General features: G+C 40.4%; 1 protein-coding gene across 1 annotated transcript; it reads left to right on the top strand.

Annotated features, from left to right (window-relative positions):
- Positions 1-1,048: 1,048 nt before the first annotated feature.
- Positions 1,049-7,721, top strand: LOC110499286 (p53 apoptosis effector related to PMP-22). The gene is made up of 3 exons (XM_021576328.3): positions 1,049-1,478; positions 4,789-4,929; positions 6,154-7,721. The coding sequence occupies exons 1-3, from the start codon at positions 1,058-1,060 to the stop codon at positions 6,363-6,365; spliced, it is 774 nt and encodes a 257-aa protein (XP_021432003.2). The 5' UTR covers positions 1,049-1,057; the 3' UTR covers positions 6,366-7,721.
- Positions 7,722-25,295: the final 17,574 nt, after the last annotated feature.

Raw genomic sequence — 25,295 nt, 5'->3', positions numbered from 1 at the left:
TCTGTGTGCTCGTCGTCCTCACCAGGGACTTAACCGGCGTCATAACCGACTTTAATGGGCAAATGCTCACCTTTGATTGCCACTGGCACGCTGGAGAAGTGTGTTCTTCACGGATGTATCCCGGTTTCAACTGTACCGGGCAGATGGCAGACAGCGAGTATGGTGTTGTGTTAGCGGGTGGTTTGCTGATGTAAATGTTGTGAACAGAGTGCCCATGGTGGTGATGGGATTATGGTATGGGCAGGCATAAACTACGGACAATGAATGCAATTGAATTTTATCATTGGCAATTTGAATGCACAGAGATGCCTTGATGAGATCCTGATGTCCATTATCGTGCCATTCATCCGCCACCATCACCTCATGTTTCAGCATTATAATCCACGGCCCCATGTCGCAAGGATCTGTAAACAATTCCTGGAAGCTGAAAATATCCCAGTTCTTCCATGGCCTGCATACTCACCAGACATGTTCCCCATTGAGCATGTTTGGGATGCTCTGGATCAACGTGTATGATAGCGTGTTCCAGTCAAAAAGGTGACTTTTCTGTGTTTTGTATTTCCACACTACGAGGTTGGAATAATATTATGAAATTGTGGAAATGCCCTTTTAATGAAAGAAATATTCAGCCTGTTTTGGTGGGATGGAGCTTTGGCCTGCCTGGTGACCTATTAATTAGTTAATATACCAATAACAAAGAAAGTTCCAAACCTCTGCCAATAACAGCTAGATTTCATCTTGCTTGAGGAAATGTCTCTTTACTAAGAAGCTATTTAAAAAAACATTTTAACAATCACGGTAAGGTATTTCATTATTAACCAAAAATGATTTGATATTGAGATAAAAACGGCTGCACTGAACCTTTAATAACATTTATAATTTATCATCTCCACACTGATTGTACTACTACTTCAACCAGTGTGATTCCTGAAAGAAAGTAGCCTACAGTAGACCTTCAGGTGTCATAAAGAGTCCATACAGTGACGAGACCACGCTTTATAGCCCGTGTGGCACTGAAGGAGTTACAATGAGCTGGGTAATATGAAACAGACTGTCAATGGGTTGGGCTTGGAGTTGCTGGTTGGGTCGACTCTCGCCCTTCGTACATGACCAGTTTTACAGGTTTATTAAACAGGTTCACTGTGCACTGATTACATTGCAAACTCGGGTGTGGCTTTTATATTTGATCAGTAAAAAAGGTGTACACAGACCCAGACGCTATCTGGACGCTCGACCGCTTCTATCCGCACTGTCTTTTCTTGTTTTGTCGAATATGTTTCGCTGTGGAATTGCGTATCCAAGATGCAGGTGGATCGTACCACTTCTTTTGCTTTTTGCGATTATATTTGATATTATTGCCATTGCTGCTAACTCGGGATGGGTTGAGGACGAGGGCGCAAAGTCCCACTACGCAAGTATGTGGAGCCATTGTCGAGGGCGGAATGACAACTGGGACTGCAAATCTCTCATGGAATTCTGTAAGTTTCATATTGCGGGGGGAAAACAATGATCCACTCAACAGCCCTAATCATAGTGACAAGGAAAATAAATGTGTATACTATGTATTCAGACATGGATTTAGGGACTATAGTGATGACAGTTACAGGGCTGAAGATCATAACTAATAACCTACCTATACAGAAAAAAAGGTATTCCATGGATGTATTGAATTAGTTTTTAACTGTTTGTAGGGCAAGTGCATAGGCCTAGCCTACTTAATTAAAAAAAACATATCCATATGAACAACCTAGTTCATTATTTTTGTCCACATTCTATTTCCAAAAAGTCCACAATTTCTTTACAACAAGAAAATTAATGCTCTGCGGGGAGTTTTTCAATGGCAAAGTGGCAGCCAGCCAGAGTGAGCTTTGAACAACACTTTATTTATCCTGGCTGTTTTCCATTCTCTTTAGCCTGTCATTTGCTTAGATAAACCCAAACTGGTAGCTGTTTATTTGTGTTGGTGTTTTCCTCCAAATTGTACAGGTACTATAATAGATCAACCACTACATCTCAACCTATCATGGTAATCAGAAAATATTTCTGATCAAGCACGTATCCACTCAGATCGTTTTCTCATACTAAATTAAAATGTTGGCTGTTATAAATATATTGTAAGAATTTCAATCATAGCCAATGGCAGGATGTGTCAAACTTTCAAAGTGAAACCAATTTTCCCATTCTTAACAATAGAATAGACTAGAACCGAATAGAATATCGAATTGCCTTTGAATATTGGTGTTAACAGGCAGGATGAATTCATATCAAGATGGCATTCTCAGTCATGCTGTCAGGGCTATTTTTAGAAGTGTGATGAGTGCATTTACCAAGCTGGAGAGGTCCTGCTATAAACCACTGCCAGACAAGCTGTGGTGAGAAAAGAGAAGTGAGAAAATGTCTCTTTGTCTTCACTGGACAGTGAAAAAGATCCATGTCTGGTACATACTGAACACGTGCTCTTTCTTACTCAGAAAGTACTCCTGCAGTCAGTCAGTTAGAACAGCTGTGTTGTCTGTCAGGTACAGTAGTAGTCCAAATGGACTAGTAGTTTCAGCCCTCGGTAAACAATGGCAACATTGTTGATCTTCTCAGGAGGGGATAGAGCCGTACTTACATAAAGACAACCATTCACTTACCCTATATTGTGGGAAGTCATAGCCCAGTGGAGAACAAAGCAGACAGGTGGAATTGGACTCTGAGAAATGCAATTGGAACAAATACGAATCAAGAGGAATGATATATTCATTTTTATTCTGCAGTGTATGTCGAGTCAGTGCTGCTGGCCAAACATAATGAATGTTTGGGTGAGTGCAGTTGGCTATAATGTCGCTTTCTGACTTGTGCCATCAAGGTGAACTAGTATTGGTATATTGCCACTGGGACACAACTTTGTTGTGATTAAACAACCTCAGCAGGATTTTGTCCAATCCAAGGGCCACTCCCTGTCCCTTCTTGGGTGTGAACATAGCATGGATGGAGTCTCTGGAATTAGTGGTGTCATGCTGGATTGATGATGTTATGGGATTTGTTTGTCTTCACAACCAAACCAGTGTGAACTTTTTGTTGTATATTGTGTAATAACACAGTAATTACTATTGTATCAACATTGTATTAATATTGTATCAACATTGCATCAACATTGTATTAACATTGTCACACAATTGATTAATTTCTTTGAAATTGTCTACCATAGTGATGAAGAGCATTTTTGTCTGATTATTAGTGTTACCCAAATCAGTAGCTGTCATTTAAATGCATGGTGCATGAATGAAATCAACACTCAAAAGTGCACGTATGAACAAAACAGTGCCAAAATTAATTATAATCTCTGTAGATGACGACTCAACTGATTCAAGCACTTCAAGTTCAGACGCATACTTATTCTAACTAACAGAATTGATAGCCATTGGTTGTTTATTTTGAACTTGATTCGGAAAGACACAAGACAGATGTTCCCCATCTGGAGAGTATAAACACTGTCCGGTCTATTTGTGAGCTACCTTCGGCCCTGTAAGCTCACCACACGTTTTGGATTGGATTTTCTGACTGACACTAACATTTAAAGAGATCCTTTGCGACAGTCACACAGCTGTAACAGTTAGCTACTAATACACCAAAGTTGTTTTCAAACATGGACTTGATATCCAGAAAAGCACTTCATTTTGAGTGTCTCAGTGTGAGAATACTTACATTTTCTGACCACAAGAGAAATATTATCCATTTCTCACACCATCTCTCTGTACTTCTATTTAATGTTTGAATGATACTCTCTACACTGTGTTTTAGCACACAGGGAATAAAACTTGATAGACTAGGACCCCCTTGTTAGTTAGAGGGATGTTAGTGCATGACTTCAGTGCCTGAGGCTCAGGCGTAGGCTGCCTGCCATTTGATCCTGACGTCAGAGAGAGAGAGTGAATAATTTCAGGTGTGAGCTCTGCATGTGCATGCAGCAGATGTGACCGTATGTCAGTTAATAACCTACCACTTGTAATGGGTGTAATTACATTAGACATTTTAGTCATTCATCCAGAGCGACTTAATGTGTGTTGAAATACCATACAGTTGTGATACTGTAGGACAAATGTTTGTTCCCATTTCAATGAAACCTATCACTGCAATGAAACCCCTTTCTCTTCCTGTGGATAAGGGCTGCAGTTGTTCTTGGGAGAATGTGGTGTTACGTAATAGAAAAAACTGTTGTTACAATATTTCTTCCAGACTGAGTTTATGTTTATTGAATGAACCTGTATCAGTTATCAAGATATTTCAAAATGTAGGGCTATGTGCAAAGAGTTATTTGTGACAAGTATAGTCAAATCCCGTGTGTACAACTGGAAATACATTATGCAATTTTATGTCAAGTGCTTTGCTAAAAACAATCCACTTTCCCCAAAATCACTCAAATTTTTCCGAACCTCTTATCCTTCAAATTCCAAAATACATTTAATTCCAGCTCCGTAGTATACAGATGTAGGATCTTAATTTGAGCCATTTTGCTACAGCAGGAAAATAATTATTCAGCAACAGGAAATGTGAATTATTATGTGGATTATAATTAATTCACATTTCTGGAGGGGTTGATACATTTTTAGTAATGGAAAATCAAGTCTGAAAATTTAAAGTTGAAATTACAAACTTCAGAAGTCTTAAATCTCAAATAATTAAGATCCAACATCTGTACTTCCCAGCTCAAAAGTATATAGGTATTTAACAATCTTTCTAGAAATATGTTTAGCCCAAGTCGTGTCTATAGATAGTAAACACTGTTTGTTGATGTGTTTTCAGCTTGGGCCCAGGCTGTGGCAGCTCTTATGATCATCGGCCTCATCATCCTCATCATCGCTTTCATCATCTCCTGTATCGCCCTCTGCTGCACCCTCAACATCAGCCTGCTGCCCGTCATTGGGGCCTTGCTCTTCATCACTGGTAAGATACATAAAATGTTTCTGTTGTTCTTGGGGAAGTTGTATGGATTAATCTTACTCCTGGACTGAAAAGTAATCTCCATTGAAAATGCTTTTTAGTCTATTGTTAGGCTTAATCTGTGTCAGGGAAACCAACCCCTTATGTTTTTGTACTTCACGTGTCTGGGCTAATGGAGGAGAGGTTAGTTATTGAAGAGAAGAGTAATGAAATATTAACAACTACCTTGCCTTTGTGAATTCAGCTTGCCTCAAAATGTCTGGCTTCAAGACTCAAACTACAAACACTCATACTTCACTGCGTTCTATGCTCCTCCACTTTCAGAGGGTGCTCAGGTAGCATGGCATCCAAAGCTACTGTAGAGTTGGAGAGTCCTAAAGCTAGTCTTCCTCTGATTTGAACTATTGCCAAGGACAAGAGGGAGTGGGAGTTGTTTGTGTCCCTACTCTGCTCTGAGGTTCAGGGAAGAAGGGCTGTGGTATGGCGTTACCATGGAATCTGGGAGAATGTTCGACGTCTGGCTGAGTCACAGCACTGATCATAGGGCATTGAGAATTACCACTCCCCCTCCTCGCCACTCCCACTGCTCCCCTTCTGCAGCTGCCACCCTAGTGTGAAACCTGATAGCCCAGCCCTGCCTATGCCCAGAGGGAACGAGAGAGGCTACACAGTCAGTCAGAATTACACTGAAGCTTTCTGTCAGACATAGCTGAATCATAGAGCTGTCTGAGTATAAAGCTGATGCATAGTCCTATCATGGGAATGATTGTGTTTTGCCAGTGTTTTGAGTGTAGTAAATAAGTATTACTATTTAGAACTAGTTCTAGCTGCATCATCACTACCTGTGGACATAAAATAGTAACAGTAGTGTCATCGTTATGTGCGATCCATTGTTTGATCCCACTTTGTGTGTGATTTGCCATCCATAGAGTGAAAGTGTAAAATATCAGTCTCAGTTTCTCAACTTTACCTCACAGTACACATTCTTTCTGATTTTCTTGACTTAGTTACCCACCTTCTGATTTAAATGGCACATTGGTGGTGGTTTCATCTAAGCCCATAAAGCTACAGTACTTGCGTACAAAACTATTTCACACACACACCCACACGCTAGTTTTGGCAGGCTCTCACACTCATGTGTCACAGTTCCACAAAGTCAGCCTCCTCCCCTGTTTGGAATTATTCACCACTGACAAACCTCTCTGTTCTGTCTGTTCTTCACCACAGTGGTCATTCAGTTCATCGCCCTCATCATATACCCAGTCAAGTTCAATGACCTGATCTTCGAGGGCCACTATGACTACACCTGGGCCTATGGCTTCGGCTGGGGGGCCACCATCCTCACCATCGGCTGTGGGATCCTCTTCTGCTGCCTGCCTCGCTACGAGGACGAGCTCACAGGCCTCGCCAAGACCAAATACATCTATACATCAGCTTAGAGGAACCACAGACACCCCCAGGCTACATCTCAATAGTCTGAAAAGGCTTCCCTTCTCCGCATCTCCTTCCCTTCATCTGCACTGATGAAAACACAGGATAAGTGTAAGCAAAATAGAGGACACCTGCCAGGTTCTTTCACATCAGTGCAGATGAAGGAGAGGGGATGAGGAGAGGAAGCCCAGTTTAGACTATTGAGATGCATCCCCAGGACAGAAGCACCTCTGCCACCACAGAGGCCAGAGGACACTGACACTTAGACATATCATTGGGATGTCAATTTAGTCATTTCCAACAATGCTGAATGCCCTCTCCGTTGGAAGGATCCCATAGATGTGTATCTCTGTCTAACGCCCTATTTCCGACCCTATACTGACCCACATATTGATTTGAGTGGCCCACATGTTACCAAGGGAGGCTGCCAGGTATGGCTATTCCAGAGGCTTTGTTTCTATCACATTGGAAGTTTTCCACGCTTGACGTTTGTGTAGAGTAGTTGAAGTGACCCAGATGCAATATTTCAGATTATACATAAAACATTCACATAATCCTCCATAATCTTATCCAGACCCTTGCTATAATTCTCCATTGTAAATTAGTTTAATGCAAAATCACAGAAGTGCACTTAATATCAATGTTAAGGAGTCCATCCTTTAGAGTTTGTGGATTATGTCAAGGGTTCTAACCAGCTGAGTAAGAGGGTGTATGTCCTACACACAATGCTAATGCATTTGACTGCAGCATTGTTATTTGGTCTCGTATTAATGGATGTTTTAAGATGTTGCTTTTCAAAGCTTTAATCACTTTAATTCTAATTTGAATTGTTGAGGCCATTGAATGGCAAAACTGAATTATCGTAAGTACAGTAGAGAAAATGGAAACATGAATGTATACTGTACTGCAGGGCTCTCCAACCCTGTTCCTGGAGAGCTACCATCCTGTAGGTTTTCAATCCAACCCTAATATAGCCCACCTGATTCTAATAATTAGCTAGTCGATAAGCGGAATGAGGTTAGTTACAACTAGGTTTGGAGCAAAAACCTACAGGGGGATAGCTCCCCAGGAACAGAGTTGGAGAGCCCTGCTGTACAGTATGGTGCAAGGAAGAGATGTGTTTTTGCTTTTGTTAAATTAGTTTAAGAATTCCCTTTATAGTCATTGTATTATGCAACACAAAGCTGTATCTCAATGCAAGATATTTTGTCTTTTTTTATATTTTTGTTTTCTTACTCCAACAAGGACAATTTTCTTGATTTGAAAATGAATGGGTATGACAATGTGTATTGCTGTATTGTATTGTTAGAGACACCTTTTGAAATCTAAAACACAAATAAAGGGGAAATACAATGTTTTTAAAACGTAATGTCCACTACATTTGTTGATAATGGTAACCAACTTGAAGCACCCAACCACAGACTGTTAGATGTACAGTTCATTCTGCATTTGACTTAATGCTTGTAGGAGACATCTCTTTTAACAGCATCAAGAGAGCCCCATGAGTCTGTTACACAAGGCTAATGTCATACTCAGACGTGCCTTCATTTTCCATAAAATGTGTTGTTGACATATCGAAAAGGACTTCCTATGGACTCATAACAAGTCATGTCAGTTGAAATGGAAAAGGTCATATCCATACTCAATAACATTCTGGTAACCATCGTTGTTTATTTAGTAGTTTAAATAGATCATTTTCAAGTAGTGTCTTTTTTACACAATAAATAGTTTTTTTTCACAAGTTAAATCTTCAGACTTCATGTGTGTGCGTGTGTGTGTGTGTGTGTGTGTGTGTGTGTGTGTGTGTGTGTGTGTGTGTGTGTGTGCGTTATTACAAAAATTATCCTAATTGCATGTTTTGCATGTACTCTATATACAGTTCACTAGGAAAGAGTCCATCATGGTGCTATCAGATATTGCTAGAAGATTTGGAATATTATGAGGTACTTGAGGTAACAGCTAACAGTAACAGAGTATTCCAACTTCAATGACAACGCAATTGCATCCTGCTTTATCCTCTTGCTGAATTGATACAGGCCAGAGGACAGAGACATGACTAGATAAGTAACTGAGCCATCTTATCTAATCGCATGTTTTTAATCAGTAAATCAACCATGTGTTTTGGATTAGTGGAAATGGCGATGCCTCTGCAGTTTGGTCTTTTGCAAAAACTCTGGAGAAATCAGTCAACCAGTAAAAAAGAAAGCGGGACGTATTGGTCCTTTCAGAGATTGACCATGTGGTCAAAGTAATTCCACTCAGACAGTGAAGACTGTCTTTAGGAAGCATGTAGCCCTTGCCTCTGCTGGGAGATTCCCATTGAGAACAAAGGAGAAAGCTTTTGATACACAAAAGAAAGCTAGCTAGAGCACATTCCATAAGGAAAATACATTTAGATAATACAAAGACAGTTAAAGCAACATTTCACTGTGGAGGGGGGAATTTACTCTCTAGAAAAACAAAGCTGTACTATGTACAGTGGACGGTAGATAGCCAACTATATGAATCAAATGAGTCCATTGTCTGTTTTCAGCTTTTATGATTCAGTCTGATCTTTGTGTAAACACACCCATGAGTCAGAACCAGTACGCCACACCTTGGGAGTTGTTGATACAGCGAGAACTGTTTTCTATTCAGCATGCTCTGACAGGAGCTTCATCAGGATCAGGTTAGACGTGTCCTCATCTGAACTCTGAAGACTGTTTAGTGTTTAGAGTTAATGATCTCACGTTGCACATACAAATCAAGGGAATTGGCACACCCTCTTTGTGTACACTGTACATGCTCTGGATTTTAAAACTCTGAAATCCAGGAAGAGCACTGTTTCAGCATTTTGCCTTTGAAATAAATTACAATTTAAACTATACAGTCAAACATAACATTAAAAAAGCATGCAGGACAAGACCTGGGTCTGGTTGAACCTATGTGAACAGGACAGTATAACTGAAGTATAATTTTCCCCTTTTTAAACGTGACTCTGAACAGTAACCACTAGATGTCAGTCTTTACTGGGAAATAATATTGTTTTGGCTTTTTTTATGATACTGAGGACATATGATACTTATGATCAGGTATGTTTGAATGAAGACGATCAAATGGGTTCTCATAATTGCTCCTCACAATACATTTTTGGTGAAACCAGAAGTGTGTAGTAAATATTAATGTTAGACTACTGGATGGGATTGACAGAACAAGCCACATGATGGCAGCATCACCTACTTGGTAAAAGTATGGTAGGTCTACACAAGGAAATTCTCTCAGGTGCATTTACAGTAGAGGTCGACCGATTAATGGCCGATTAATTAGGGCCAATTTCAAGTTTTCATAACAATCGGAAATCAGCATTTTTGGACGCAGATTACATTGTATTCCACGAGGAAACTGCGTCGAGGAAACTGCGTGGCAGGCTGACTACCCGTTACGCGAATGCAGCAAGGAGCCAAGGTAAGTTGCTAGCTAGAATTAAACTTATCTTATAAAAAACAACCAATCTTCACATAATCACTAGTTAACTACACATGGTTGATGATATTACTAGGTTAACTAGCTTGTCCTGCGTTGCATATAATCAATGCAGTGCCTGTTAATTTATCATCGGATCACAGTCTACTTCGCCAAACAAGTGATGATTTAACAAAAGCTATTTCGTGAAAAAAGCACCATCGTTGCACGAATGTACCTAACCATAAATATAAATGCCTTTCTTAAAATCAAGAAATTAGCAGGCAATATTAACTAGGGAAATTGTGTCACTTCTCTTGCGTTCATTGCACGCAGAGTCAGGGAATATGCAACAGTTTGGGCTGGCTGGCTCGTTGTGAACTAATTTTCCCAAATTTTACATAATTATGACATAACATTGAAGGTTGTGAAATATCACAGCAATATTTAGACTTAGGGTTGCCACCCGTTCAATAAAATGCGGAACTTAAGGTTTGTAATCATTCATTCAAACTTTACTGCGTGTGCCAGCAGCTCTTAGCAATTCTTGAATCACAGCGATTTGATTAAACCAAATTGAACATGTTTCATTATTTATTTGAAACTAAATCGATTTTATTTATGTATTATACTAAGTTAAAATAAAAGTTTTCATTGTTCATTCAGTATTGTTGTAATTGTCATTATTACAAATATATTAGCCCGGTATCTGCTTTTTTTGGTCCTCCAATAATCGGTATTGGCATTGAAAAATTCATAATCGGTCGGCCTTCAGAAAGTATTCATGCCCCTAGACTTATTCCACATTTTGTTGTGTTAAACCCATCTACACACAATTTGTCACGCCCTGGTCTTAGTATTTTGTGTTTTCTTTATTAATTTGGTCAGGCCAGGGTGTGACATGGGTTTTGTATGTGGTGTGTTTTGTCTTGGGGTTTTTGTTAGGTATTGGGTTTGTATTATAGTAGGGGTTTCTAGCATAGTCTATGGCTGTCTGGAGTGGGTCTCAATCAGAGGCAGGTGTTTATCGTTGTCTCTGATTGGGAACCATATTTAGGCAGCCATATTCTTTGACTGTGTCATGGGTGATTGTTCCTGTCTTTGTGTTTGTTGTCACCAGATGGGCTGTTAGGTTTTCTCACGGTTATTGTTTTGTTAGTTTTTCATGTGTAGTTTCTTCATTAAAGAACCATGAATAACAACCACGCTGCATTTTGGTCCGACTCTCCTTCACCTCAAGAAAACCGTTACACAATTACCCATAATGACAAAGTGAAAACATATTTTTAGAAATGTTAGGAAATGTAATGAAAATGAAATTCAGAAATATCTAATTTACATAACTATTCACAACCCTGAGTCAATACATGTTAGAATCATCTTTGGCAGCGATTACAGCTGTAAATCCTTCTGGGAAAGTCTCTGAGAGCTTTGCACACCTGTATTGTACAATATTCACACATTATTATTTTTAAACTATTCAAGCTCTGTCAAGTTGGTTGTTGGTCATTGCTGGACAGCCATTTTCCAGTCTAGTAATAGATTTTCAAGCGTTTTTCAGTCAAAATTGTAACTAGACCACTCAGGAACATTCAATGTTGTCTTGGTTGGCAACTCTAGTGTATATTTTGCCTTGTGTTTTAGGTTATTGTCTTGCTGAAAGGTGAATGTCTCCCAGTGTCTGTTGGAAAGCATGCTGAACCAGGTTTTCCTCTAGGATTTTGTCTGTGCCTAACTCTATTCCATGTATTTTTATAATTTATAAAATCCCTAGTCCTTGCCGATGACAAGCATACCCATGCCATGTTGCAGCCACCACCATGCTTGAAATTTTGATGAGTGGTACTTAGTTTTGTGTTGTGTTGGATTTGCTCCAAACATAACACTTTATATTCAGGACATGAAGTTCATTTCCTTGTCACATTTCTTGCAGTTTTACTTTAGTGCCTTAACATTGCAGGATGCATTTCTATAGAGGCTTCCTTCTTTTCACTCTGTCAATTCGGTTTGTATTGTGGAGTAACTACAATGTTGTTGATCCAGCCTCAGTTTTCACCTGTAATTGTTTTAAAGTCACCATTGGCCTCGTGGTGAAATCCCTGAGCGCTTTCCTTCCTCTCCGGCAACTGAGTTAGGAAAAACACCTGTATCTTTGTAGTGACTGGGTGTATTGATACACCTTCCAAAGTGTAATTAATAACTTTGCCATGCTCAAAAGGGATATTAAATGTCTGCTTTAAAAAATTTAAAAAACTACCAATAGGTGCCCTTCTTTGCGAAGCATTGGAAAACCTCCCATGTCTTTGTGGTTGAATCTGTGCTTGAAATTCACTGCCAGACTGAGGAACCTTGCAGATAATTGTATGTGTGTGGTACAGAGAATAGGTAGTCATTAAAAAATCATATTAAACACTATTATTGCACAGAGTCAATGCAACTTATTACGTGACTTGTTAAGCACATTTTTACTCCTGAACTTTAGGCTCGCCATAACAAAGGGTTTGAATACTTATTGACTCAAGAAATTTCAGCTTTTCATTTTAAATTCATTTGTAAACTTTCTAAAAACATGATTCCACTATGACACTATGGGGATTGTGTGAAAGATCAGTGACACAGAAAGTATATATTTTAAACATGAATTAACTCTGGGACCACACAGAAAATGTTTGGGAATAATGGATTATTTAAGTGATAATGCCTAAGAAGCGGTGCTTGGAGGATATTGGCACGGGTCTGTCTCAGGCCGGCAAACCGTGCCAACATATACTCCAAACACCGGCTTCGAGGGCATTATCACTTTTATACAACAGGATACCAACACAATCAAATAATGATTGTCATATTTTAATTAAAAAGGTATTTTGATAAATGTATTCATACTATTTCATCCTTCCACAAGATATAGCCCCAACACAAATCTAGGGTTGCTACCCAAGCCAGCTGGTCATTCGTTCTATTGGTTCGGTTGCCAGAGATGCGACTGTGTCTGTTCTGTGTCTATGGGCACGACCCAGTCGTTCAGTCTTTTTGTTCTGTGTCTATGAACCACGACCCAGTCGTTCAGTCTTTTTGTTCTGTGTCTATGGACGCGACCCAGTCGTTCAGTCTTTTTGTTCTGTGTCTATGGACGCGACCCAGTCGTTCAGTCTTTTTGTTCTGTGTCTATGGACGCGACCCAGTCGTTCAGTCTTTTTGTTCTGTGTCTATGGACCTGACCCAGTCGTTCAGTCTTTTTGTTCTGTGTCTATGGACCTGACCCAGTCGTTCAGTCTTTTTGTTCTGTGTCTATGGACGCGACCCAGTCGTTCAGTCTTTTAGTTCTGTGTCTATGGACGCGACCCAGTCGTTCAGTCTTTTAGTTCTGTGTCTATGGACGCGACCCAGTCGTTCAGTCTTTTAGTTCTGTGTCTATGGACGCGACCCAGTCGTTCAGTCTTTTTGTTCTGAGTCTATGGACGCGACCCAGTCGTTCAGTCTTTTTGTTCTGTGTCTATGGACGCGACCCAGTCGTTCAGTCTTTTTGTTCTGTGTCTATGGACGCCACCCAGTTGTTCGTTCTAAATGTTCAATTGCCATACTGGCTGGCTAAGTTCTTATCCCTTGATTGCTAGCTAGCCAACTACGGCTAACTTACAGTCACGTCAAACATAAAAATAATAACAACAGTAGCTGCATTTGCATTTGTTTAATCTGTTTTCTAGTGACAGTTATTTGGATACATTCATAACATTGAGCTAATGAGGCGTGATTTCGCCTGGCATAAAAAATGTGCTCTCTCGTCAGGACACTGTTGTTCAGAGGAGCTAGCCAACAACTCAGCTAACACAATCACTTCAAACACTGAAGCTTTAAAGACTGCAAACTAACTGCACTTCACTTCACTTCTGCACTGCAAACTAACTGTTTCGTTTTACCTTTTTTCAATTGACCTTTTTTTGTATATATCCATAGAAATTATTACAACTGATTCATGATTTTGACTGGCTGGGAAACGCTGCTTGCCTGTCTGTCTCGTTACGACTCCCGACACGTTCATTACTAGGGGATAGCTGGAGATCGAATTTGAATATTGATTTTTTTTGCAAATGTCGGAGAGATGGTCGCAACCCAGTCTCTCACTAATTATGTACTATATTTACAAATTAGCACAATGTTTGTATGTACTAATAATAATACTCTTGGTATTTGTACATATAGTACATACTTAATGAGAGACTGGGTTGGAGAAACAGACAGCAAGGTTTAAAAAAATCTCAGCTGCTGAAAACTAACTGTTAGTCTAAAAGAAATGTGAGATAATGTCTAGATACTTTTTATAGGGGAGTTCAAGTTTATAATTTTCCCTGGCTGGGATGATGAGACAGTAGATTGCTCAATCAAATAGAACCAAGTAAATCAACATTTTAAAGTCATAGCTGAATGCACTTTTAACCAATCAGCATTTAGGATTAAATCCACCCATTGTATAATTGATGATACATACTCCTATAAAATTTGAATCATGCTATGGAAATCACCTAATGATTTCATGTCATGTGTCTGTAAACTCCCCAGATGAGACACTTAAACTTGGAAATATATACATTTATTCAATTTGATGGGAACAATGGTAGAACAATCAAAAATAATCCCAGGTGGGTAATTCCCAAATTATGACAGTATGACATGATTCATTTATATGAAAAGGCCATGTGGAATTTCAATGAGAGAGGAAATAGAAAAGGTCTCATGACCTAAACCCAGGTTTATACAAATCTCCACTGTTGAAAACTACATTTTAGTCTAAAAGAAATGCGAGATGCTTTTTATAGTGGAGATCAACATTTCTTGAGCTATTTCTTATGTTTCTCCTTAAGCAAAAACTTAAGAAGAAATTATATTCTTGAAAATGAAGGTATTGGAAATTTTCTAAATTCCATGAAAGCAATTCACTCATAAACTTTAAAAAAAAAAAAAATGTTTTAACCAGACAGACAAGTCAGTTAAGAAGAAGAATTCTTATTTACAATGAGGAACAGGAACAGTGGGTTAACTGCCTTGTTCAGGGGAAGAATAACATTATTTTTTACCTAGTCAGCTCAGGGATTTGATCTAGCAACCTTTTGGTTACCGGCCCAACACCACTAGGCTACCTGCCACCCCAGGTACTTCATCTGAAGGTTTCAGCCTTTGACCCTAAACCCTGAGCCCTTGCATGACGTTTTACATCGTAACATCTGAGTGAACCTTAAATGTCCCTTGACCAAGCGAGGGAGAGTTATGCCATTTTGAAACTGATCAGATAATTTGTGATATGACAGTAAATGTAATGTACTAGATACTGGGTATCAAGTTTGTTTGAAGTTAATAAATCAGGGACTATTAACAAGTGTGAGTGTGGGTAAACGTAGGTATAACAACGAATGTAATGTACTAGGTACTGGGTGCCAAGTGTGTATGTGGTGGGTCGGCGAACCTACTGGAATGTATGTGTAAACGTAGGTATGACAACGAATGTAATGTACTAGATACTGGGTATCAAATTTGTTTGTAGTTAATAAATCAGGGACTATTAACAAAAGTGAGTGAAGTTCTGGGGCTACTCAAGTGTGAACGAAAGTGTGTATGTATGTGTGAATGGGGTTAACAAATGTATGCGACTGGTCAGAACTTGTGAATGAAGCACATTTAGATATTAGTCGGCGTACAAATATCGGTCTGGATGGTCTGCGGATAACGGTACAGGCAAGAGACCTGTGTTATACTGAGAATGGTTTACTGACTGATTGTAGTACATTGGGTATTAAGTCGGAGCGCTACTACCAAGTTTGAATGACCTGTGGGTATTTCTTGAAGTCATATCATAAATTATTAGGGGTGGTAGTAACGTTAACATAGATTAGAGTGACGATTTTACATTGGAATTAATCCTAAATTGATATTACAATTTAACCCCAATTTTGTTTAAGTTAAATAAAATAGAACGCAATATAAAAGTTAAAAATGACTAATCAGGAGGTCAAAACAGTATTGAAAACATTAAAGTCTACTCTGGAGAAAGATTGGAAGGAACGAGGGGAAAATTATACAGAGAATGGACAGAAGAGGGCAGTATTTCCGCGCCCAACGGGCTCCCAGTCGACGGGGAGCCTGGTTGAATGCTGGTGACATAAAGAAAAACATAAAACCAATTCGGAGTAGAGAGAATAAGGAGAATCCTCGCAGGGGAAAAGCTTGGACCTTTGAATTGTAATATTTTCTGGGAATTGTCTCGGTGCCGGAGTTTGCGAATACAGACAATTATAATAATATATTTGTTGGCGGGGAAACTTAATTATTTCAATAGCGTTGGTGGTTCAGCGTTAAAGCTTTTGCCTTCAACGCGGGAGACTGGGGTTCGTAAACGTGGGAGACTGGGCTTCGGATCTCAGCCTTGGCATCGATAGACTAAAATTCATTCTGATTGTAATTCAAATATTTATAGGTTTTGCCCGGAAAGATACGGTTGTTAGTGTTTGTCCAAGATATGAACTGAACGTTTTAATAGTTTGTTTAGGTTGAATTGAGAGACCAATTCATTCAAAATAATGGAGAGGCAATTTCTATGTAATACGTTGTGATTCCCAAATGATCTGCTGGAATAACTGGGAATGGAGTCGTATTTTAAAATGCTGAATCATAAGATGAGACAGTTACCTAAATCTGATTAATTCTAAATAATAATGAAGAGACAATTACAATAGATTTGTGCCCATCGAAATGTTCTTATGAATTAAGCGAAGTACATGGTACGTTTACATTTTGGGGTAGAGGAAGTTGGAAGGTAAAACTTCGTCATTACGTTGAATACACAATAACGTTCCTCAAATTATGACAGAGAAAATGGGTTGTGTCATTTAGAGGGGAAATGCATTATAGCTTTGAGTCACTTTACAGAAAAAGTTCCGAATACATTTTTTTTTTAAGTAGCTGAATATCGTTTTACAATAATTCCCGGTTAATGATTTTGGTTTGATTGTTCAGATAACACCATTTGAAATTAAACAGGAGGTTAAGGTATTAGAATCTGTTCTCATTATGGGGAACAATGAAAGGCCCGCAAAGTGGATTGCAGGCTGCGTTTATTTTATGTTAAAGGGACAGTGTACGTTTATCACAGTTGTGTTTGTGTCTAATGGCAGGGTATTTAAGAAGCATTTTGGAGAGACTGTTTGAAGAGAGACTGAATGGGTTTTAAGATATAACCAATAAGGTAATTTAAAACTAATGATTTGATAGATACAATATAATTATTATAACTATTAGGTTTTATTTGTAGTAAACGTTTTAGGTTTAAGGGGATTTCCATGTTCCCAGAGACAAGATATCTTAAAGGGGTACACTCACATATGGAATATTAGGAGTTTTATTTTCTGAGTTTTAATTAAACAAGTGATTTAAAAATAATAATAATAATAAGATAAAGGGTTCTTTAATATGTCTAAATGGTATGGAACACGAATGTAAGGGGGTAGTGTAACCTTTGACCTGTTTTCATGGCTCTCCCAGGTGGTCTAATCAGCCACAGGGGGGTGCCATTTGAATAATGAATGTGTGGTCATAGGTAATAATGTTTTTTTAAGGTAAATTAATTATAATGGAGTTTAATTAACCTATATAAGGACTTTAGAAATTGCCACCATAGACATGTTTTCCCCAAAAAATCCATGAGTTTAGATAAAGCCAAACAGTGAGACATTTAGTTCAAATTTGGAAACAACACACAGTTGTTACCTGATTGTTATGAGAAAAAGAGCTACAGACAGATAGGGGGAAAAGGCAGACAGACGAGCCCTCCCCGCACTGCGGAGACCTTGAAGGTTGGAGAGCAGAGAGGAGAAGTTTTAGAAGGGGCGCCAGGACGAGCAAAGATAACAGAATGGGTAGATAACATTTACTGAGTGGAGACAAAAGGGAGAATTGGACATGTGGAGAACGAAAGGGGTGCTCCTACATGATAATGTCAGAACAGAAGGATAATTTACTAATCTTACCTAAGTCATTATTTAGAGTAGGTAAGGTTGTTACCTGGGCAGAGCCAGGTATCAAAATGGGGATGGGTAAAATGTGGTCTAAGATAGGATGGGGCCTATTGGATAAGAAACTAATAAAATATGTATATATATATTCTAGCTAACAAATAGGCATAGAGGTTAAATATATAATCAGATAGAACAAATGAGAAACTGTTTGTTAACCAAACCTGTATGTCCAAGATTTTATGCATTACAGGTGAATTAAAGGAGAAGGTGACTCACTCAATCCAGTCCATGAGGAGAATAGATGGGAAGCAGCCCATTGGGATGGGGCCATACTAAGTATTCATGGTGACAGCCTTTGCTGTGAGAATAGCTGAAAGAGCTACCGGGGGACATATCACACATTGTTGGAGGGTAAGACACACTAACACTGTCGAACACTGTTCGAGAGGAGAACTGGAATTAACAGAATTCCGGGGGCCATCTCTCGAACGAAGACTTCCTTTTCCCGTTATTCCATCCCTGTGTTTGTTCATAAATGTGGAGGTGTGTCTGGCCTCTGGCTGCTGATGTGTTGTCTGGGAGAGTGTGGGACTTTACAGGAGTGCCCGTGTACCTGTGTAATGGTGGAGGGTGTCCGTATGGGGATTACATGATAACCAATTTGGGACAGTTTTGGGATTGGAGAAGAGGGTATCCTTATAAGGGGATCCCACAAAGGTGGATAGGTTTTCCATGATATGGGGGAAACCTGGGAGCACTGTTGAACTCTGTAAAGGTGATGAAATCCTACTAACCATTAAGTCCATTAAGCTTTCTGATGCAGGAACCTATACCCTCGGTCTGGAAATGAATGGGGCTGACACGACGGGTGTGTTCTCTGTAAAAGTGCTGCCTGAGCCACAGCGGTCCCAGATGAACCAGAGCCAGACCCAGAAACACTCCTCCACCACTCCAGGCCCAACCCTGTCTCCACCAACCAAAATACCAAACCCTATCCAGGTAATTAATGTTAAGGATATCACAGATAGCGACCAATTGGATATGACGGTAGGGAAAATATGTGGTTGGCATACATGCAATATACTGCCAAGACATTACAAAGGAAGGGCTGTTATTTGTGGCCAACTAGGCCTGTATTGGCTACTCATCCATTTGCCTTGGGAAAGGGGGAAGGATGGAGGTGTGTACTGGAAAGTTTTTACCATGTTAAACCCAACTCCACCCTTTTTAAGACTCTGTCTCTAGTGTTCCCGGAAGTCCCTCCTCAAAAGACCATGGGGTGTTAAGGAGGTAACTGCAGATTGTAATAGTAACATGACCATTAATGCCACCTGGCCAGTGAAAGGCTTGAATCAAACTAAGGGTGTTGCTGATGTATGGTGGATGTGTGGCCCAAACAGGCATTTAACACCTGTCCTTAGAGGTAACTGGCAGGGTATGTGTGCTTTAGCCAGTCTGATAATACCACTAACCATTATTGAAGTTACAGCTAATCAGCTCCTGGGATCAACTAGAAAAGCACCTAATGATGTTCACCCGTACTCCAGATATAAGCGTGATGCACCTTGGTCTGAGGTAACGGATAATGTACAACCTTTCAACCTACTAGGTGTGCCAGTAGGTGTTCCTCGGGAATTCCAGGCCCTAAACAGGAATGATTGTTTATGCCATCTACTACCCATTATTGGCCCAGCTATTGTGGATGCCAAACAGACCTCATGGATAAATATAATTACACCCACACTGCCCTTACTGACCGCCAGGCAGACTTTAGATATGATCCTGGCCAGTCAGGGAGGGGTTTGCAAAATGTTTGGTGAACAATGTTGTACATTTATACCTATTAATACTATCCCAGATGGGAGCATATCAAAAGCATTGGTTGGGTTGAACGAGCTTTCGGCAGAAATGAAGGGCGTGGCTGGGGTGGAGGAGTTTGACTGGATGTCTTGGATGGGGGTGTAGCTTGGTGAGTATGCATCACTGGTGGTTACTGGATTTCTGACCCTAATTCTTGTATTTTTGTAATTGATGTGTTGTGCTGCTTGCATCATACCTTGTTTGAAGAAGTCTGTTACAGATGTGGTACAGGCTTCAGGTATGATGCCCTTGCTTGATGCTCCTGAAGGAGATGCAGATACGGAATCTAACTTCCGGAGAAAGATGGGGCTGACTGAGGATGACCCCTGGTTTGCTGTGGGTGAGGATGGGGCTGACTGAGGATGACCCCTGGTTTGCTGTGGGTGAGGATGGGGCTGACTGAGGATGACCCCTGGTTTGCTGTGGGTGAGGATGGGGCTGACTGAGGATGACCCCTGGTTTGCTGTGGGTGAGGATGGGGCTGACTGAGGATGACCCCTGGTTTGCTGTGGGTGAGGATGGGGCTGACTGAGGATGACCCCTGGTTTGCTGTGGGTGAGGATGGGGCTGACTGAGGATGACCCCTGGTTTGCTGTGGGTGAGGATGGGGCTGACTGAGGATGACCCCTGGTTTGCTGTGGGTGAGGTCGTGGAAAGATAATACATAACGTGTACGATATAACTTGTCCTCTCTTATGTGAAGGTTTAGAGTCCCTGGGTGGCAAGGAGCCCACCTGGTACAGGATAGGAGTAGCTGAGAGGACCAGATGGTTTATAATAATGCTTTGCTCTGCTTTACTCTGTTTTCCATGACCAAAGTTTTATCCTATATCTAACATGTCAATAAACAATAAAGTTTTATCCTATTTTTGATAAGTGACACCCTTGTGGGTGTCAAAAGGGGGAGACAAAAGCATATTTGTATTTTTATTTGTTGATTTTTCTTTTATATTTTTCTGTAAAAAAAATAATAATAAAAAATTAATAATAAACTTTTTATTATTTTCATGAAATGCTATTAACGTATTACTATGTTGGGACCGCTGAAATAAAGGATAATGAGTGACGCCCTTGGGGGTGTCAAAAGGGGGACTCTGTAGTGCCTTGCGGTCGGAGGCTGAGCAGTTGCCATACCAGGCAGTGATGCCACCAGTTGGCATGTTGCTACAGTTACCCATTACCGGCTAGCTAGTTTTATAGTTTGGTCATTTATTCCAATACGTTTCAGAATTCCCCAAAATATGTTTATGAAGCTAGCTACGTTTTATACTGACCTCACTACTAGACTAAGCCAATTTGCCAACGCTAAAATCAAATATGTTTCTACAATGACGAAAGTGCAGATTAGAAAACGCTGTCGTGCTATCTCCTATCATCATTTGCGTGCTGACTCCATGCTAAATTATCATGCCACTTTGCCACTAGGCATCCTCATAGAAAGGTGTTGATTGAGCTCATTTCTTACACAGAGCGGCTGTGAGTTGTCTACTTAGACATACCACATTTTTTGAACTGAATGTTCAACATAGTAGGAATTTCAACTATACCAGTGAAAGAAAAACCAGGCATTGTGCCAAATCAATGTTTTATTATTATTATTAGAATCATCACTTCTTAGACTTGGCAGCCGATAGTGGGCACTAGATCTGCACTATCGTCTAGGCTTGATATACATTGGCGTGAATGCAAATTGATTTTAGGACAAACAACTAAGTAAACTCATTCTCAAAATCTGATGTACACCTATACCCTGATCTCATTTTTACACTTACACTTATCCAGAGCGACTTACAGGAACAATTAGGGTTAAGTGCCCTCCTCAAGGGCACATTGACAGATTTTTCACTTAGTCATATGGGGATTCGAAACAACAACCTTTTGGTTACAGGCCCAATGCTCTTAACAGTACCTGCTCCTCCTCCCACCTATGTCTGTAACCTCTAATCAAGGACTTTGGCAGACTCAGAGGCATGGCGCACTTTGAGTGTCTTTAAAGGGACTGTCTCTGGTTCTACAGAGGTCTATTCAGAAACTTTTTTTTCACTGGGGACAACCCCCTGAGGTGAAGATGCACAGGGTTAATTGAGGGAGTGAGATCGGATTTACGGGATCCATCCAACAGTTCATGTGCAGAGAATTAGTCAGCCCACTGTTTTAATCTGTAGATGGACTCACATTTAAATCAACATGCAAATCACACCTGTTCCCCACTTCTTTTCTCGTGCCTCATTTACATATGAGCAGCTTTTGGTTTGGCTCTTTGAAAATGTCAGCGCAGATAACAATCAATGGGAGTGGCTGTACATTATTGTCCTGTTTTGAAACTCTTGCCTTCTCAGTTTCAATGGGCATGATGCTCCTGTGACCCAATGACATGTGCCGTCATTTCTTAGTCAACATTTGAGGGACAGCACATTCATATGAATGTTTTTCTCTTGTCAAAGCTCTTTTCTTATCATGGAAGACTTCAGTTACTGGTTTTCTCAACCGTGTACAAACATTTCTTGGAACAATGTCGATTTTCAAAACAGTTTACACAAGACACAGAACCTTGTGGCCTTTTGCAAAACAGTAAATACATTTTCAAAATGTATTTGCCATCTCAAAACATAAATATACTGAACAAAAATAAAATGTGTAAAATATTGGTCCCATGATTCATAGGCTGAAATAAAAGAGCAAAGACATTTTCCATACGCACAAAAACCTATTTTCTTCTCAAATTTTGTGCACAAATTTGTTTATATCCCTGATAGTGAGCATTTCTTCTTTGCCAAGATAATGCATCCACCTGACAGGTGTGGCATATCAAGAAGCTGATTAAACAGCATGACACAGGTGCACCTTGTGCTGGGGACAATTTATTTAAAGGGAGAGATCAAGCTGATCCTAACTGTTATAGACCTATTTCTATATTGCCCTGTTTATCAAAAGTGTTGGTAAAACTTGTCAATAATCAGCTGACTGGCTGTCTTGTTGTCTATAGAATTCTCTCTGGAATGCAATCTGGTTTCCGCTCAGGTTATGGATGTGTCACTGCAAACTTAAAGGTCGTCAATGATGTCACCATTGCCCTTGATTCTAAGAAAAGTTGTGCTGCTATTTTTATTGACTTGGCCAAAGCTTTTGATATGGTAGACCATTCCATTCTTGTGGGCCGGCTAAGGAGTATTGGTGTCTCTGAGGGGTCTTTGGCCTGGTTTGCTAACTACCTCTCTCGAAGAGAGCAGTGTATAAACAACATAGCTCAGGCAGTAGGATGCTCTCTCCTCCATTTATATGCAGATGACACAGTCTTATACTCAGCTGGCCCCTCCCCGGATTTTGTGTTGAATGCTCTTCAACAAAGCTTTCTTAGTGTCCAACAAGCTTTCTCTGCCCTCAACTTTGTTCTGAACACCTCCAAAACAAAAGTCATGTGGTTTGGTAAGAAGAATGCCCCTCTCCCCACAGGTGTGATTACTACCTCTGAGGGTTTGGAGCTTGAGGTAGTCACCTCATACAAGTACTTGGGAATATGGCTCGATGGTGCACTGTCCTTCTCTGAGCATATAACAAAGCTGCAGGCTAAAGTTAAATCTAGACTTGGTTTCCTCTATCGTAATCGCTCCTCTTTCACCCCAGCTACCAAACTAACCCTGATTCAGATGACCATCCTACCCATGCTAGATTACGGAGACATAATTTATAGATCGGCAGGTAAAGGTGCTCTTGAGCGGCCAGATGTTCTTTACCATTCGGCCATCAGATTTTCCACCACTGCTCCTTATAGAACACATCCTCTGCACTCCTCATCACTATACTCCTCTGTAAACAGGTCATCTCTGTATACCCGTCGCAAGACCCACTGGTTGATGCTTATTTATAAGACCCTCTTAGGCCTCACTCCCCCCCCCTATCTTAGATGTCTACTGCAGCCCTCATCCTCCACATACAACACCCGTTCTGCCAGTCACATTCTGTTAAAGGTCCCCAAAGCACACACATCCCTGGGTCGCTCCTCTTTTCAGTCCGCTGCAGCTCAGCTAGTGACTGGAACGAGCTGCAACAAACACTCAAACGGGACAGTTTTATTTCAATCTCTTCATTCAAAATCTCAATAAGGGACACTCTTACTGACAGTTGTGGCTGCTTTGCATGATGTATTGTTGTCTCAACCTTCTTGCCCTTTGTGCTGTTGTCTGTGCCCAATAATGTTTATACCATGTTTTGTGCTGCTACCATGTTGTGCTGCTGCCATGTTGTGCTGCTACCATGTTGTTGTCATGTTGTGTTGCTACCATGCTGTGTTGTCATGTGTTGCTGGCTTGATATGTTGTTGTCTTAGGTCTCTCTTTATGTAGTGTTGTGTTGTCTCTCTTGTCATGGTATGTGTTTTGTCCTATATCTTTTTAAATTTTTTAAATCCCGTTATTTAAAAATAAATCCTGTCCCCGCAGGAGGTCTTTTCCCTTTCGGTAGGCCATCATTATAAATAATAATTTGTTCTTAATTTAACTGACTTGCCTAGTTAAATAAAGGTTAAATAAATAAAATACAAATAAAAGCCCACTCTAAAATGTGCAGTGTTGTCACACAGCACAATGCCACAGATTTCTCACGTTTTGAGGGAGCGTACAATTGGCACACTGACTGCAGGAATATCCATCAGAGCTGTTGCCAGAGAATTGAATGTTGATTTTTCTACCGTAAGCCGCCTCCAATTTCGTTTTAGAGAATTTGGCTGTATGTCCAACTGGCCTCACAACCGCAGATCACGTGTAACCACGCCAGCCCAGGACCTCCACATCCGGTTTCTTCATCTGCGGGATTGTCTGACACTAGCCATCCGGACAGCTGATGAAACTGTGGGTTTGCACAAGAAAAACAATTCTCCACAAACTCTCAGCTCATCGGCGTGCTCGTCGTACTCATCAGGGTCTTGACCTGACTGCAGTTCTGCGTCGTAACCGACTTCATTGTGCAAATGCTCACCTTTGATTGCCCCTGGCATGCTGGAGAAGTGTGCTCTTTACGGATGAATCCTGATTTCAACTGTACTGGGCAGATGACGTTGTGTGCTGATGTCAATGTAGTAAACAGAGTGCCCCATGGTGTTGGTGGTGTTATCTTATGGGCAGGCATAAGCTACAGACAACGAACACAACTAAATTTTATCGATGGCAATTTGAATACATAGAAGTACAGTGACATGATCCTGAGGCCCATTGTCGTGCCATTCATCTGCGCCATCACCTCATGTTTCAACATGATAAGGCATGTCCCATGGATCTGTACACAATTCATGGAAGCTGAAAATGTCCCACTTCTTCCATGGCCAACATACTCACCAGACACGTCACCCATTGAGCAATTTTGGGATGCTCTGGATCGACGTGTACAACAGCATGTTCCAGTTCCCACCAATATCCAGCAACTTCGCACAGCCATTGAAGACGAGTGGGACAACATTCCACAGGCCACAATCAACAGCCTGATCAACTCTATGCAAAGGAGATCTGTCACGCTGCATGAGGCAAATACTGGTCACACCAGATACTGGTCACACCAGATACTGGTCACACCTGACAGCTGCATATCTGTATTCCCAGTCATGTGAAATCTATAGATTAGGGCCTAATGAATTGATTTAAA

The sequence above is a fragment of the Oncorhynchus mykiss genome, chromosome 20 (assembly GCF_057628025.1).
Source record: "Oncorhynchus mykiss isolate SJ-2025 chromosome 20, ASM5762802v1, whole genome shotgun sequence".
NCBI classification, from domain to species: domain Eukaryota; kingdom Metazoa; phylum Chordata; class Actinopteri; order Salmoniformes; family Salmonidae; genus Oncorhynchus; species Oncorhynchus mykiss.
Note: the sequence above shows the minus strand (reverse complement) of the source record. Positions and strands in the feature narration are given on the sequence as shown.